The 15630-nt window shown below is 39.8% G+C and overlaps 2 protein-coding genes and 1 non-coding gene across 5 annotated transcripts; 1 reads left to right on the forward strand and 2 right to left on the reverse strand.

Annotated features, from left to right (window-relative positions):
* Window positions 1-745: 745 nt before the first annotated feature.
* On the reverse strand, window positions 746-7570 carry LOC121989471 (villin-2-like). Of its 2 annotated transcripts, XM_042543547.1 has the most exons (24): window positions 7323-7570; window positions 7205-7231; window positions 6222-6353; window positions 6000-6099; window positions 5839-5907; window positions 5519-5755; window positions 5249-5426; window positions 5037-5169; window positions 4809-4968; window positions 4576-4726; window positions 4387-4487; window positions 4142-4300; window positions 3926-3994; window positions 3777-3845; window positions 3528-3665; window positions 3188-3316; window positions 2604-2751; window positions 2478-2488; window positions 2240-2380; window positions 2028-2156; window positions 1888-1947; window positions 1528-1771; window positions 1184-1428; window positions 746-1103 (listed from the first exon to the last, which is right to left on the reverse strand). In XM_042543547.1, exons 3-24 carry the CDS (start codon window positions 6275-6277, stop codon window positions 990-992), a joined length of 2841 nt encoding a protein of 946 aa, XP_042399481.1. In that variant the 5' UTR covers window positions 6278-6353; window positions 7205-7231; window positions 7323-7570; the 3' UTR covers window positions 746-989. The 2 variants fall into 2 exon arrangements, with proteins under 2 accessions (XP_042399481.1, XP_042399480.1); XM_042543546.1 differs by lacking the exon at window positions 7205-7231.
* Window positions 7571-7697: 127 nt separating this feature from the next.
* Window positions 7698-7769, forward strand: TRNAH-GUG. Its single transcript has one exon. It is a non-coding gene; the product is annotated as a tRNA-His (tRNA).
* A 356-nt stretch (window positions 7770-8125) lies between these two features.
* On the reverse strand, window positions 8126-12474 carry LOC121989472 (cytochrome P450 709B2-like). Of its 2 annotated transcripts, none has more exons than XR_006114260.1 (5): window positions 11053-12474; window positions 9869-10225; window positions 9508-9731; window positions 8745-9432; window positions 8126-8673 (listed from the first exon to the last, which is right to left on the reverse strand). XR_006114260.1 is itself a non-coding variant. In XM_042543548.1 (5 exons), the coding sequence occupies exons 1-5, from the start codon at window positions 10140-10142 to the stop codon at window positions 8242-8244; spliced, it is 1548 nt and encodes a 515-aa protein (XP_042399482.1). In that variant the 5' UTR covers window positions 10143-10358; the 3' UTR covers window positions 8126-8241. The 2 variants fall into 2 exon arrangements, 1 of the variants encoding a protein (XP_042399482.1); XM_042543548.1 differs by lacking the exon at window positions 11053-12474 and having other exon boundaries at window positions 8745-9108; window positions 9179-9432; window positions 9869-10358.
* Between the last annotated feature and the right edge of the window lie 3156 nt (window positions 12475-15630).

Raw genomic sequence — 15630 nt, forward strand, 5'->3', positions numbered from 1 at the left:
AGTAAAAATAGTTTGAACTACGTCAACATTCCAAAGTCCTTGAGGAGTGATTAAATCTTTTACCATAAGTGAACTTGAGTTGGAGATATACAAAGAGGTGCGGCCATTGAACAACTTCGAAATCTATCAGACGTCAACAAATGGCCAACTTCGAAATCTATCAAACGTCAACATTCCAGAACCCTTGAGGAGTGATTAAATCTTTTACCATAAGCGAGCTTGAGTTAGAGATATGCAAAGAGCTGCGGCCATTGAACAGCTTCGAAATCTTTAAGAACTTGAAATACAAGAGAGGAAGGATCCTGAATTATCCGCCAAATTTATTTTACAAGTAGAGCTGGTTAAATTCGCATAGGCTTTGAAATCCCAGCCCCCTTGATTGTTTCGATTTACACTGTTTCTTTTATCGAGACCAATGCATTCCTTTGTCATTATACTCGTGACACGTACTCGATAACTTGAAACAAGAAGACATAGCATAGTTTGGGATAGCTTGTAAATACTACAATGTGAACGTTATTGCACATGTTAAAATCACACTGTATTTAATATATGTGGCAAAGCAAACTGTTATTTTGGGATGCCTTTTGATTAAACATGGGCGCCACTTGGATGATGCAAAAAAATAGAGGGCCCTCTAATTTTTGCCCAAATTATTATCACAAATCAGTACTATCAAGGCACGCATAATCCATCCACTGTAAATTTGCTGGAAAAAATTGTGAATGTAAACTTGAGATATTTATTTATATAGATATATATATAAATAATTATGAATAAGTATATAATACACAAGCAAATTAAATATAGTTCGTATTTTGAAGAACTATATACTATCAGCCAACTTTGGATGACTTGAGGATGACTTCCAAACAAATAAATAGACAGCCAAGTGGCAGTGAAAACCAAAAGGAAGAAAACAGATCATCAAGCAAGGAATGGATCAGGAGGAGCTGGATGAGTTGGTGGTGATTTCAGGATGGAGAAGCTCAGAAAAGGCCCACCTTCTTTTTCTGTAGATCCTGCTTCCACTTTGGTTGCTGATAAAATGCCTCTTTTGTCATTTCAAAAATAGTCTCAAACTCAGCATCAGCTAAGTAAGCCTGCAGATGCAGAATTCGAAGCAGTTGAATCCTTTGAACCTTTTTTTCTTCTTTTCTTTTCTAGAATTTGATTTACATACCTCTCTTTGTTTGTAATTGATCCCTCTGATGGGTTCGCTGGAATTGACCTTCAAACTCTCGTAGCTAAATGTGCATTCACCCACGTTTTCAGTAATCACGGCTTCTTCTTGTGTCACCTCGGAATCTTCATCATTCTGTTCTCGTTGGGCATCATCGCCTTCCATGGCTTCCTTGTCAGCAGAAAGATCTACTGGATGCTCTGATTCCAAACCTTCGCTTTCAGTCTTTGGAGAATCCATAGAATCTGCGATAACTAGCAATCGTCAGAGGGATACCATTGACAACGTATGCAACCAAGGTTGATTGCAGACATTACATATACCATTTAAAGACGTATGCTCACCAGGGGAACGGCTTCTGAATCCAGTTGCCAATGCCTCTGCTTCTGCCTTCTTCTGTTCCTCGGTTAAGACTGTAGACAGTGCAGCAACTGCTGCTGCTCGCTGTGAGCCTTGACTTGGCCGAGAAGGCTTTGCTGTTGTGGCTTTTTGATTTGAAGATGGATTGAATGCAGATGAAAGTGCGGCCAGAGCTGAGGCCCTTTGAGTTGGTCCATCATGATGGATGCCAGCAGATTTATTTTTAGACTGCAGCAGATATAAATAAGATCAATACGATATGTTTAGTATTGCATAATTCTGAATATACAAAAAAAAAAATGCATGACTCTCTCAAATTTATGTGGAAAAGTTAAGACATGTACCTCTGAACCGTGCATCCCAAACAGATTTGATAGTTTCTTCTGGAAAGAATTCCCTTGGACCTGCATAATAGAGAGCTTATGTTCTTGCTACTCATTTGCTACCTACTTTAATATGTTTGCAGGACAGAACCAAAACAAACCATCGCCTTCGCAGGGTCCCAAGAGAAGAAATATGTTGTGAAAAAGCCTGGTTCATTAGCTTCTGTGACTTTATAGAGTGGTACCATTGGGGATAAACCTTCCAATGCCACTGCAAGCTCTATGTATTTCTTACATGAAAAGGACGTGTGTTAGATTATTGAATCATTTGATTGCTAGTGGGAAAAACAAAAACAAAGCTCACTGTCAGTACCTGTCCTATGTCAAATACATTTTGCTTCTCAATGGAATCCACAGACTGTCCAATCCAGATAAACACCTCAGAATGAGTGTCCAATATCAGCATGTCTTCAGTTAACAGATCATCTTGTGAAAAATTGAAAACTTCAGTAACCTATAGGAAACAAGGTATGCAAGCATGGGTGAGAAGATGGACTAGCTCAGAAAATTTTAGCTGTCAATGTTGTAGTTGGAAGCAAGTAATCCCTCACCTCTAACTTTCCTGGGGAAGCATCATTGTTGATCACAAATGAACACAGTTGTTAGAACTTTGAATGGAGGAAGGATAGCATAGAAGGTAACAATGACTTGGAAATTGGAAAAAAGATATGTCCGACCTTGCTTAAATGTAAAGGTATACAAGTGAGGATCTCTAACAACATCTTGAGTGCTCTTTTTGCTGGAAAAATTTTGCTTCCCACCAAGAGCAAACCAGAAAGCCGAGCTTTCTGTTCCCTCTTTGCAATGCTTCAGTGTAGCACCTGGCTGCAGGCGAAAAAGAAATCTTGTAGAACCATGACGTTGGATAAAGAATCACTCTTTAAACTGTATGGAAGCAACAGATCTAGGAGTACATCATATTTCTCTGAAAATGTATGGAAGGACTATTTGCACCTGAGATATTGCTGACAACTTTTAAAATCTTTACCAACCTATAATTGTGCCTCGCAAGTTCAATCATTCAATGATTAACCTATATGGATGCTCCACAATGGAAAAGATAACAAAGATAACTCGCTGACCGAAATATGTTTATAATTCAAAGTTGGTAACCATAATATAAAATTGTTGTCTCGTTTATAGTCTATCTTAATTCAATTAACTAATTATATGAATGTCAAATGGACTAACATGTTAGCACAAAAGAAATAGAGGATGATATTTAGGCACAAAATCTTTTTAACATTTTTACATATTATACCTTCAAAAATTCTGCTGTCTGATCAACCCACTGTTGCTGTTCATGAGTACTTGAACTTCCATTCCACGTGAAAACTGTATTCCCAGATTGCAAAACAAAACAATCATAGGAATTTAAGGATGTCGCCACCTAAAAAAACAGATAACGCCATTGTAATTGTAGTACTCAAGTCTCTAAATGATAATTATGTTTTTTTTCTTAATTGCAAAAATGAAGATGATAGGTGTCATGTAGCTCGGTTGGTGAGAGCTTTGATGGCTCTTTCTCCCATCTAATTTTAAATACAAGAAGATTGTAGATAAAAATTAAAGTATGAAAACAAAAATGTGAATAGCCATACCGCATCAACTTGCATTGCCTTACGGTTGTGGGATGATGTACCAGATACTTGGATCAGCGCAATGCCATCGGGAGCATAAGTTTCATCACTCAGGTTTTTTTCTGAAATTAAGCTTTTGTACCCCGAACCGACTCCACCCTATTTAAGAGAAATAATTGTAATATAACAGTTAACAAAAAAGACTGTGAAATGTTTTTCCTAGACATGCTAGATCAAAGTGGTAAATAATTAATAATTAGTAGGTGGTACCTTCAAAACAACCATGGGATGGAAAAGTGCGATGAATTGTAGAGGCTCTTTCCCTTGAAATATGCATCCCTGCAAGACATGAATTTCATGAAGAAGTTCAGTTTATCAAGTTCACGGATAAAGATTAGTAAATTTAAACTTATAAGAACCTGCACTGGTCTCCTTTTCAAGGAGATCCACATTTTAGTAGCCAGTTGTAGAGCCATTAGCTGATCGTCCTGGAAATAAGAAATTCACATTGTGATGATAAACCTAATTAGCAGCTCATTGAACTATAAGCAACTCTGCATCATAGAGGTGCAGGATAGGAGTATAACTACTACTCTTTTGGTTCCTTAAGAGGACACTTGGTTATTGGTAGTTACCTGAGTGCTATCCTTTCCCATCCAACAAGTCAAGAAGTATTCCTCTTTCTTTTCACCAGAATGATATGAATATAGCACAATATAACAATCTCCACTGTAGAATTTACCGATCTCTTCTTTTGGAACTGGATCCTTGCCATCACCATGAACAAGCCAAACCTGCCAGTATTTTTCACAAGTTAGAACTCAACAAAAGCAAACATTACTAACCTCATTTGCAGGTAAACTAAACAAAATGAGAAGACCTCAAGTTTTCCACCGTCTTCAAGCAAAGGAGGAATTTCCTCATTTATTGGGTGTGAGCCCTTTGCTCCCTTGAAATCAACACCTTGTTGCTTTATCAAAGCTACACAAATAGAATGATAAATTATTAAAAAGAAAGAATACAAATATATGTAAGAGTAACTTAGAAAAGTGACAGATAATACCAGTACCTGCTACTTTTCCTCTTCCTTCCTCACTACTAGAAGTTCCTGTTCCAGCAGGCCATGATTCAAAGTTGGATTTGAATGAATGTGTTTCATAACCTTGAACAATTTGAGTAATTCTTGTAGCCTTTGGCCTATTTTCACTGACGATGAAGTCCTAAGAAATTAACGTCAGGTGAGAAGACCTATTGAAGGCTCACGCAATTAGAACTCAAGAAAAAATATATAGAAAAAGGAACCTCAGCAGCTTTGCAGGCAGCTTTTCTTTCTTCAACTTGTGTCATCCGGCCAACCCAAGTGAATATCTCAGCTCCACAATCCAGCAGATAGCATTTATTGTTCTCCAAAATTGACTTAGAAAGTGCAGACTCTTCCAAATTCAACTTGCCATCATTGATACTACAAAAATTTATTCACACTATTATACATACCTGTAAAGCCTACAGATTCAAATGTACAATAAGTACCTGTAAAGAATTCCAGGAGTGGTTTCTAGAAAAGCATCATCCTCATGTAGTACTTTTTTGCCAATTGGAGCAAAACCACCAAAAAGTACCCAGAACTCACCAGAGTCGGACTCAGTTTGGAGCTTTCCATCATCTTGCACAATTCATAACATATAAACGAAATGAGAAAACATGAAGAATTAATGTATGGTACAAAGAATAAGGTCCATTACCAATAATCGCAACATCACATTTTCCTTCATGGTACTTATCCTTCAAATATTGTACTACTTCTAAAGCTTTAGCTCTTTCTTGAATGTTAGAGTTGGCACCATTGAACTGATATATCTTATTTTCAGTATCTAAGATGAACACATCATCATGATTCAATGATGATCGAGCAAATGGAACCTTCAAAATAAATAGAATTTGGAAGTAAGAAAAAACATAAATATTGCAAATTAATCATATATATGAAAAAGTTGGTGAAAAAAATTTAGCACCTGTTTCATTCTGACTACCCGTTTTCCTTTGCATATATAGAGTCGTGTTTCAAAGTGTTCCTCTTCAGGCGTTTTAAATCCAGAGGCAAATCCTCCTTCCAAAGGAATGATGCAAGGTTTAAAGTATGACAAGAATTTGTCAGACTCAAATCCTTGGATTTCCCGGTGTTGAACAGCACGGCCTCCAAGAACTGCATCAAGTTCCACAGTTTTGATTGCTGCGGTCCCAGCTTCATCCTGTGTTTAGTCATAAAATATATAAGTATTCCGTTGGATAAAAATCTTTATATTTTTATTATAAACAAAATCATCATACATACTTTGCTAGATTCTTTCCCAATCCAAAAATGGATGTCATAAAGATGGCCACCAACTTTGTTTGAAGTTGTCTGCATTGAATCACAATTAGATTGAATCATTTAGTAGAAGTAGAAAAAATATAAGAGGACAAGAGACAAACAGAAAAAGAGGAAAAATATACCTGTAAAATTATGTATGAATCTCCAATGTAAAATTTACCATAATCAGACTTTGGTAAAGCCACCGGTTGAAAGTTCTCAATCCTCCATATTTCCATTCCTCTATGCGTTGTTAAGAAAATGAAGATGATGAATTACAAACACTTCAAATGGAAAAAAGGAGAAACTTTTGTGATGTTAATATCATAAATAAACATTGTGCATATTGTATTGCACAAGGATACAATTTTTGCCCAACTCCTTGAAATGCAGGATCAACATTTTTCGTAGAATGAGTCATTTTGCTTTGAAAACCTTTTGTTTTGATCGCCAACAGCTCGTGCTTGGAACACTCAATTACACATGAAAATTGTGCTCTGTAGATGAAATTTCAAATGACAAGTGTATGTATGTAATTAATAAATATGAACTACAACTCATCCATAAATGCCAATTTATGTGAAAGTCAACAAGTAATATTCTAGAACATCAAACAGCATAAGCAATAGCAAAAATAAGTTAACAAAAGTGAAGGCAAAATGATAACATTTACAAGACTATCTAAACAAGTCTCGAAAATTCAGCTATTCCTTCCATCATAATAGTTAAACGTAGCATAAATAAATTGGGTATAAACTTGTTTATTCATACACTGTTCATTTATTTGAGGAGCAAAAATGGGTTGGCTCTTTTATGGCTCGTGCATTGTACAATTATGCACATTTGGAACTCAGTAGCTACTTACTACGTTCATTAGCACAAATATGTTATACAACCTTCTAACTGAGTTATTAAAAGAGAGGTTCCTAAAACAAGGTGCATTATAAGTTAGATTATACTATATTTAACATAGTTGTGCACCATTGAAACTTGAATAAACAAGCTAAACAGAAAGTGATTTCATTTTAAAACCAAGCTGTAGAGACAAATCATCCTAACCCGTGCATTGTCATAGGTTGACACTTAGAAGTATCATCTATTAAGGTTCAGATATCGACAAATGCAATTTTGTGCATCGATAAAATTAGAAAAAGGACTAGGTGGAACTAGGATTAATTGAAAAATACATAGCGATTGGTAGGGGGAGATAAATAAAGAACTATTTCATTTGAATCGCAACAATAATGACATTTTCCTTTTTTTTTTTTAAAAAAAAAAAAAGGAGAATATGGTAGCAGAGACTCCTACTGAGCATAATATATATATGATAATAGATGGAAATCCTTACCATAAAATTTTCTGAATTCTTCCTTCACTAAGAATTGCAAAAAATAAACAAAGATAAGATGAATCTGATCTATGACCAAAGGATACGTATGCTCTAAAATTAATAAGCAGTTGCTTACCGGGGAAGATGAATGTGAGATTGCCGTGCAAGAAGAGACGATTTGGAGAACCACGAGGAAAGAGGTGGATGGTATAACGATAGAATAAGAAAAGAGAGGAGAGAAATGGAGGAAGGAACGACGCAAATGAGAAGATCCGCGAGAGGTGGGGGAAAATGAATGAGCAGAGGGGAGAAACGGGCGAAAAACGAGGAGAAGCTGTTGCAGAGATGGCTTTAAAAGGCGAGTCCTCCCTGGCTTTCACCCTCTCTCCTCTCCGCCTACGTTTTAGGGACAATTTCATTTTGCTCCCGTAAGTTTAATTTTTTCCAAAGTGACAGTTAAATAATTCAAATATTATCGATTTGAGCACTAATTTGGATCATTTGAGCAATTGTGGCTGTAGTTTAGTGGTAAGAATTCCACGTTGTGGCCGTGGAGACCTGGGCTCGAATCCCAGCAGCCACAAAATGTTTTATATATTTTATGTCGTTCATTTTTTAAGGTTGAGTATAAATCTAGGTATTTTGTTTATTTAGTGAAAATATACGATAGAAAACAAAAATACTTTTGACAAGTTAATGGATTAGCCACAAAATATATATATATATATATACACACAATATACATAAATATAAACTAAGCCATCTACTATATAATTTTAGTAAACATCAACAATATCTAGTTTTGAATGATTGATGAACACAACTTCCAAAGAAATTTAGATACTCCGATCCTCTAAATTCATTTAAAATATATTATATTTCAATACCCATTAAGAAAACAACAAAATCTTATCTCACACACTCTTCGTAACTCGTAAGTGTTCATTCACGATCATTCATTCAATTCATATACATAATTTAATTTCACACTAATAAAACATCCATGTTCATCTATATCGATGCAATCTACTACGACACAAGTTAAAGTAACATCATCAGACGTGCAATGGCCTTAGAACAACAGGAAGCCCGTATTTTGGCCGCAGCGTTAGCACATCCATGGGAGCGTGCTTGTACTTGGGTGACAGAGAAAATGAAAACTGCTGCAGGATCTTCGCAAGCACCACCTTCGCTTCCAGCATCGCAAAGTTCTGGCCAATGCACGCTCTAGGCCCGATCGAGAACGAAAGCAGTGCGTTGGGATGTGTGGCAGCCTGCGACATGCCGTTAGCGAACCTGAGCGGATTAAACTCATCGGCATCGGCTCCCCAGAGTTTCTTGTTCCTCTGGATTAATGCTATCGGAATTATCAACGAAGTGTCCTTTGGTATGTTTATGCTCCCCAAAGTCATGGCTCTCTCGGCCTTTCTCCCCATAAGAATGACTGGGCCGTAGAGCCGCAACGTTTCCAGGAGAACCATGTTCATCTGCAAATACAAACATGGTTTCGAATTGAAAGATTGATCGTCACAAAGTTGGAATTGAAGAATGAGCTGACCGGCTTCAATCTGCTCAGCATGTCGGCATTTGGAGTCTCCTTCCTGCAGTGCTGAAGCACCTCGTCCCTGAGCTTCTCCTGCCAATCTTTGTTTGTGCTCAACAAGAACATCGCCCAAGTTAAAAAGTACGATGTGGTCTCCTGGCCCGCGAAGAAGAAGGTTTTGCACTCGTCGACGATCTCATCCAAACTCAACATCCGGCCGGCTTCCACCTGTCTAGCTTCCAACATTAACCCAAGTAAGTCATTTCCGAAACCAGAATCCTCCGTTGAACTCATTCTATTTTTTATGATGCCCATGAGTGTGCTTCTAATGATTTTTTCTAACTTCCGTATCTGCAAATTTTGCTTGGTTGGAAAGTATCTGCAAAGGAAATTATCAAGTTTGCGATTCATTATCACACAGTTGCAAAAGATGGTGTTTAGTTAAATACTTGGATCCATAGAAGTTCCAGTGGAAAAATGATTCTGCAACGAGGACTTGGAGCTTTTTCTGTGCTAAAAAGACTTCCTTTCCCTCTTTGTAGCTGCTTCCAAATGCTGTCCGAGAGATCACATCCGCTGTCAATTCTTGGAACTGGACGGAGACATCGATTTCCATTTGCTGCTGATCGTCTTCTCGACTGGATTCATCTCGCCATGCCTCTATCGTTGCTTTGGCACATTCATCCATTGTTTTAGTTAATAGCTGCCAAGCCCAAGTTATAATGGAAGTTGTCCTGTAAGCAATGCATTTACCCAGTGGCAACGATGGAAGTCTAACCTTGAGTTTGTCCATGGCGAAAGCAGGGTTTAAAATCCTCCGATGCCGCACCCAATCTTCCCCTTCCACCAGCACCAATCCCTTGCCTACCAGAGCCAACACACCAGCAGATGCCTCGGTTTTGAGGTAGAAACCAAACTTGTTTGACAAAACTTGCTTCACCATCTCTATGTCCCCAACGCAAAGCCTTGGATTTGATCCAATCCACAGCAAAAATGTTGTACCTGAAAGAAGAAAAATTGCAGAACTGTATTTCCAGATTTTACCTCTCAACCTTTTACTGTGCCATGAAACATACGAAAATTAAAGAGGTAAAACACAATTCATCAAATTCTGAGAACTGAAAAGAGTAGAATCTGACCATACTGGTGAGTCCAGTTGCGGTAGTGGGGGAAAACTCTGACAGTGTAATCATGGCAGTTGTTGTCCAATATCAATTCGCTTCCGGCCTTCCTCAGCCTCCTGATCTCCTGCAACGATCCTGTCCAAAATTGGTATGCAGGGCCGCACACGCCTTGCTCCCTGAACAATTTGGTGATCGAGTATGGTCTCCATATCAGATGCAGCAGGGCCTTCCAAAGGATGGGGATGAGCGCCACCAGAAGAGATCCAAGAACCAGGCCGAAGAACCCCATCCAATCCAATCTGCCTCCTGCAGTTGATGTGTTTGCTCCCTGTTGTATTTTCTTCTTCTTCTTCTTCTTCTTCCGCTGAGGCACTGACTTAGGGGCAATTAATAACGGTTTCACGCTAGGGAATGATGCCACAAACGTTTAATAGTTGATAGTTATGTTAAATTTGTATTCTTATATGATTTTTATGAAGTAGTAGCGTGTACTCCACCAACTTCAGCTACTGGTTGTTTAAGCCTCGTATCACATATCATTAATATGACAACATCCTACTGTTGTTGCCCCTCCTCCCTGGGCTTGATTCTTCCACCATCTAAGAAGGGGAAACGAACACACAGTCAAAGGCCTGCTGACAGTCAGATTTCACTATTAGAAATCAGCCAACGACAATGACTGTGAGTGCCTCATGCTGCCCCTTCTTGTTGGAGAGTCCTAAGTAGATAAAAAAAAAAACCTTCTTCTTGTTGGAGAGTCCTAAGTAGATTAAAAAAAAAAAAAAACCCCTTCTTCTTGTTGGAGAGTCCTAAGTAGATAAAAATGATTGTGCAATAACCTAACAATTAAGTTATTTTTCAAGAAACGAAGATCCTGTTCCACTTCAGGCTACACACTTAATGGAAAACGACAAAAAGAATTATTTCAGTCAAAGAATTCGAAAACAGCACCATGCACAATCACACTGAAGAGAATACATTGATATACCAGTGAAACAAGAAATTCCATTTTCGCCCGCTTCATTTTTGTAAGGTGGGAGATAGAAAAGATAAACAAGAACAGAGACTCAATGGGCATTACTTTTAAGACAAGATAAAGTTAGCTAAAAGTCCCCTACAACTAAAATTATCCAGGGAAACAAAAATCACAAATCAAAGCACAAATTCAAGCGGTACAAGTACAAGCATTCGAGAATAACCTCAGATATCAGCTTCCTGCAGACTTGAGCTCCTCCAATGTCAACTTTATGTGATCCTTCACAAGCTCTAACCGCTTCAGGTAAACCTCCAGTTCTAGAATCTGCTGTGCTCTCCATTTTCCATTCACAGGCATGTCTGGGGTCGCCAAAGAACCACCCTCAAGGTTCAGGGGCAGAAAGTTCAGCAGTGATGTCCCGCTACCAAGCCCTGGACCAAACGGCTCCCTGATAGCAGAATTGATGAGCTCCTTGAAGAGCGGCGAGAGGCAATTCTTCACAGTCTCCTCGATGATGTTTGGTATCCCAGAAGCTAAAGGTTTATGCATGGATTGGTTGGAATTGCCTACAGCTACTCCTCCAGCTGAAGAAGCTAAAGGTGTAGCATCAGGTACACCAGCTGCAGCATCTTCCATCAATCTTTTTTTCATGCGCCGTCTTGATCTGGAATTCCTCCTTTCTGAACTTATAGAACCGTCGTTGATCGGAATGGTAATGATCTCGTTGGAGATAGGGTTTGTGGTGTCGAAATCTTCGTCATCACTCTCATGACTCCTCTTGGTGCTTGCGCTCCATATCTTGCGAGCGATGTCATATATGGCCCGTTCATGTGTGCTCCTAAAAGCGAAGTTTCTTCCTCCTGTCTGCATCCGGCTGACACAGTTCCGATACTTCTTCTTCAGGCGGCGGAGCTTCTCGATCAGCTGGTTCTTAGTGAAGTCGAAGTGGAGCTGCTTCTTGATCTCCTCGTAGAAGGGGCTGGTGTCGTACTGATGGTAGGCAAAAGTGGTGCCGCGCCTCGAGGTAAATTCAAAGAAACCTTGCAGGATTTTGATCGCCTCTTCATCCGTCCAGAGCCTCTGAAACAGCCGCCGAGAATCATCTAAGGCAACGACATCGAGGGATCTCCGCTCATCGGAGGCGGAGGCGGTGGCGAGTGGGATATGGATGGGGGTGAAAAAGGAAGCGTTAGAAGGAGCAGAGGCAGGAAGGACTTGGACAGGGATCACGCCGTTCTGGGGATAATCGACTACCGCATCTGACTGGATACTGTTGAGTTTGTGAACGGAGTTAGGGTTAGGGATTGCGGCATCCTGCGAGGAGGCCGAAGCGTTCAGATCTGCACAGGCTGGCGAAGCCAGTTCTGGCTGCAGCTGCGTTGGAGGAGGCAGCGCCGCCTGATTGTCGTCGTCGTCTTCGCTGTCGTCGCTCATATCGGAGTAGTCCTCGTCGTCGTCCTCGAAGACGGCGGCCTCCTGCTGCGCTTCTTCAGCCGGCGACATCTCGTCCGCCTATTCCTTCCTCTTCCTCTTCCTCTTCCTCTGGAAGGTACAGATCGGGAACGAGGGTTTGAGCCTGGAAGAGGAAATGGTTCAGCTTGGACCAGATAGGTACGACGACGGCCAGATTAGCAGATCGGTGGATCGTCGATAGTTACCGCACGATTCTGAGCGGACGGCCCAGACAACACTTGGCAGAAACGACTATTCGAAACTCGCACAGTAGTGGATCCAACACATAGGTCGCCGCTTAAGCCACGAAATAAATGACCACTCAATGAATGCCAAACCCGTGAATCCACAACGTTAAGTCAAAGTAAAAATTTCTCCATTTCTCTCCCCTATCATAAAAAATAAAAATAAAAATAAACTTCTGAATAACCTTTTTTTTTTTTATGAGGGTCCCATATTTTTTTTATTATTTCTCCTACCTATTTTATCTTATATATAATTAAATATTTATAAAATTTAAATCTATAAATTATCCAAAATAACATTAATAATTAAAAATATATATAAATATTACCATACATACACCAAATAAAAAGACATAAATTATAATAATATATAAAAATAAATTTAAACATATATACGTCAAATCATGTCTCTGTTTAATTTTTTCAACCATTTTCTCATGCATTCGAAGTTGTCCTGGTGTCATCTCACTAGTATCCTTCATAAGAATTTCATAATCCTTATGAAAGATCTCAATTTTTCGCAAAGCGATTTTTTCCATTTGATATTCTTTAATATCTTGTCATTCTTTGTCGAGAATGTGTTCTATTGTGTCGTACTCTCTGACTTTGGATTTGCCCTTCCTCTTCCCTGCCTTTTGTCCTATCGGACGAATGCGAGCTTCAGAGTCATCCACATCAACACTTGTATCTGGATTTGGATTTGATGTTGAAGTATTCCCCTCTGATTCAGATGTCCTTGCTTCTTGTTAGAGAAATGAGCAATTGATTGTGGAGCATATTTCTCATACTCTTTGAGAACCCTCCACACATGCATATACTTGAAATCCTTGTTTTTACTGTTGGCTTTCCACATATTTAATGTATTCTTCTCCAACACATTCTCGTCACTCCATCCGTTTTGACGATGAGTATACAAATTATTATAGGTAGCAGAAAATTCATTTACTATTGACGCAAACTTATAGTAATGTGATTTTAGCACCTGATAGCTTCTCTTTATAGTTTCAATGGGTCGATGCTTGTTGAAGTAATCAGCTATACGTTTCCAAAAAGCTTGATCCTTCTGGTCATTATCAATGAATGCGTCGGTGCTGATAGTTGCCCATAATTTTGCAAGGACCATGTCTTCATTAAGAGACCAAAATCTTCGTTTCGAGTTATTTTCTCCGGTTGAACTTCACGCTCTTCTTGTGATGAGTGTGGTGGCCACTGAGATGTTGAAACAGACGATAACGTTAGAGGTTCTTTATCGCTGATAGATGGGTCGATAGTAGTTCTTCTTGTTTCATTCGAAAACATGGCTGGTGGTTGAGGAGGTGAAAATACAAAAGACATAAAATGCATCCTAAATTAGTTGCTCATGACTGACCAATCTGGGCGTAAATATATACAAAATGGAGCTAGGGTGGTATTACTACGAAGGGAGAGCGAAAATTTTTGAGAACATTGAAAATTTGAGAAATTTAGAATACCTTGTGGAACATGTGAGATATTTTGAAAATTTGGATGGTATTGCATGTGAGATAAAAATTGAGGATATTGGGCATCATGGTTTGGAGGAATGCGTGTATTTTGAGAAGATATATTTTCTTCAGCATTTGAAAAATTCAAAAATTTATAAAAGAAGCATTGAAATTTTCGTCCATCTCGAATACAAATAGAGAATGAAATAATGAATGAAATAGCAAAGGAAGAGATGAATGAAAAAAAATAAGAGTTGGTCATGTATTTATAGATTTTTTTTAATTAAAAAACAAAAATGAACGTTGAACAATGGCTAGAAATTTAGCGGTTATGTAATGTTAACATTCAACATTCAATTAACCTTGTATTCAAGGTTTATTTTTTTAATATAAATATTAAAAAAATGAAATGACGGACCGGCTCCGCAAACGCGGAGCCGCTCCGTCATTTTAAGAACGAACCTCCCTCCCACTATGGGAGAGAAGTTCGTCCCAACCAATATGTCACCAATGGTTCGGAGCTCCCACTGGAGATGCTCTTAAAAAAATGAACGGCTATTTTACTTAACCTAGATAATTTTATGAAATTACTAAAGCATAGATAAGATGGAAAATGATAAAATCATGTATGCTATATGATCCGGTGGTAAAGACGGGGGGATCACTCGTTGGCGGGAGCGTGGAGGTCAAGGGTCAAGAGGGTCAACACCAAGGTCATGCCGAGCGGACAGGTGGACCATCCCCGAACATCCGGTCGACCGGGCGCCCGGTCCGGGTCTCCCAGGCGACCGGACAAAAGACAACCCAACCATGGGGCGGGTTTCCGACGCTCAAGGTAAAAGAGTATTTAAGCCGAGCGGCCAGGACGCTCGGCCGAGCTGCAGGACAGTAATACGCAATCCCAGCCGAGCACGTGGATAGGGCTTCTTGGAGGACATGAGCGCCGAGCGGCCGTTCCGCTCGGCCCGGGAACAGACAAGAACGCTAGGGGACAAAAAAGACAGCTGGTAGCTTCATCCACGAGACACGGCCGCCGACAAACAGCATGGTCGGCGGTTGGAGCAGACAGAATATCGTACGGTAGAAGCTTCCACCGTCACATCCGGGATATGCTTGGACGATTGCGGAATGGCGTCAGGCGTACTTTTCTAACACAACCCTACTGAGGTATGTTTGGGGAAGCGTGCACGCATCGAAAAGCGTGTCCGCGCCTCCCCGGGGTCCTATATAAGGACCCCCAGACTTCGACGGAGAGATGCAATCTTAATCACTGTAGCCACAGTAACGTTACTTTGCTTCTTCGCTGCCTGACTTGAGCGTCGGAGGGTCGTCGCCGGGAAACCCCTCTCGGCTCGGCTTCTTTGCAGGTTCGCCGGAGATCTACACCACCAGTCAGAGACAGCGGAGAGTGTCATGTCCCCAGCGTCTGTCGACTCAGCGCTCGGACAAGATCAAATTGGCGTCGTCTGTGGGAACGCACCTGAATCCGAGCCTAGAAGAAGGAAGAAGTTGGACGCCAACTCCTGGTAACGCTCTCTCCTGAGGAGCTTGAAGCACTCATTTAAGCGCGAGCCGCAAAGATGGTTGAGCAACAGCAGAAGGCTCAAGCAGAAAGGATAACGCAGCAGGCTGCATCCATCT

Source organism: Zingiber officinale, chromosome 6B, assembly GCF_018446385.1.
Source record: "Zingiber officinale cultivar Zhangliang chromosome 6B, Zo_v1.1, whole genome shotgun sequence".
Classification (NCBI taxonomy): Eukaryota; Viridiplantae; Streptophyta; class Magnoliopsida; order Zingiberales; family Zingiberaceae; genus Zingiber; species Zingiber officinale.

What these genes read in the sequence shown, in the direction of transcription:
- LOC121989471 (XM_042543546.1), bottom strand. Translation starts at nt 6,277, where the DNA reads ATGACTCATTCTACGAAAAATGTTGATCCTGCATTTCAAGGAGTTGGG. An exon ending in AAGACGGTGGAAAACTTGAG is followed by an intron (nt 4,301 to 4,386) that starts GTCTTCTCATTT and finishes AAATACTGGCAG; the next exon opens with GTTTGGCTTGTTCATGGTGA. An exon ending in AGGCAATGCAAGTTGATGCG is followed by an intron (nt 3,317 to 3,527) that starts GTATGGCTATTC and finishes CTGTTTTTTTAG; the next exon opens with GTGGCGACATCCTTAAATTC.
- LOC121989472 (XM_042543548.1), bottom strand. Translation starts at nt 10,142, where the DNA reads ATGGGGTTCTTCGGCCTGGTTCTTGGATCTCTTCTGGTGGCGCTCATC. An exon ending in CAACTGGACTCACCAGTATG is followed by an intron (nt 9,732 to 9,868) that starts GTCAGATTCTAC and finishes TTCTTCTTTCAG; the next exon opens with GTACAACATTTTTGCTGTGG. An exon ending in TGGAACTTCTATGGATCCAA is followed by an intron (nt 9,109 to 9,178) that starts GTATTTAACTAA and finishes TTTCCTTTGCAG; the next exon opens with ATACTTTCCAACCAAGCAAA.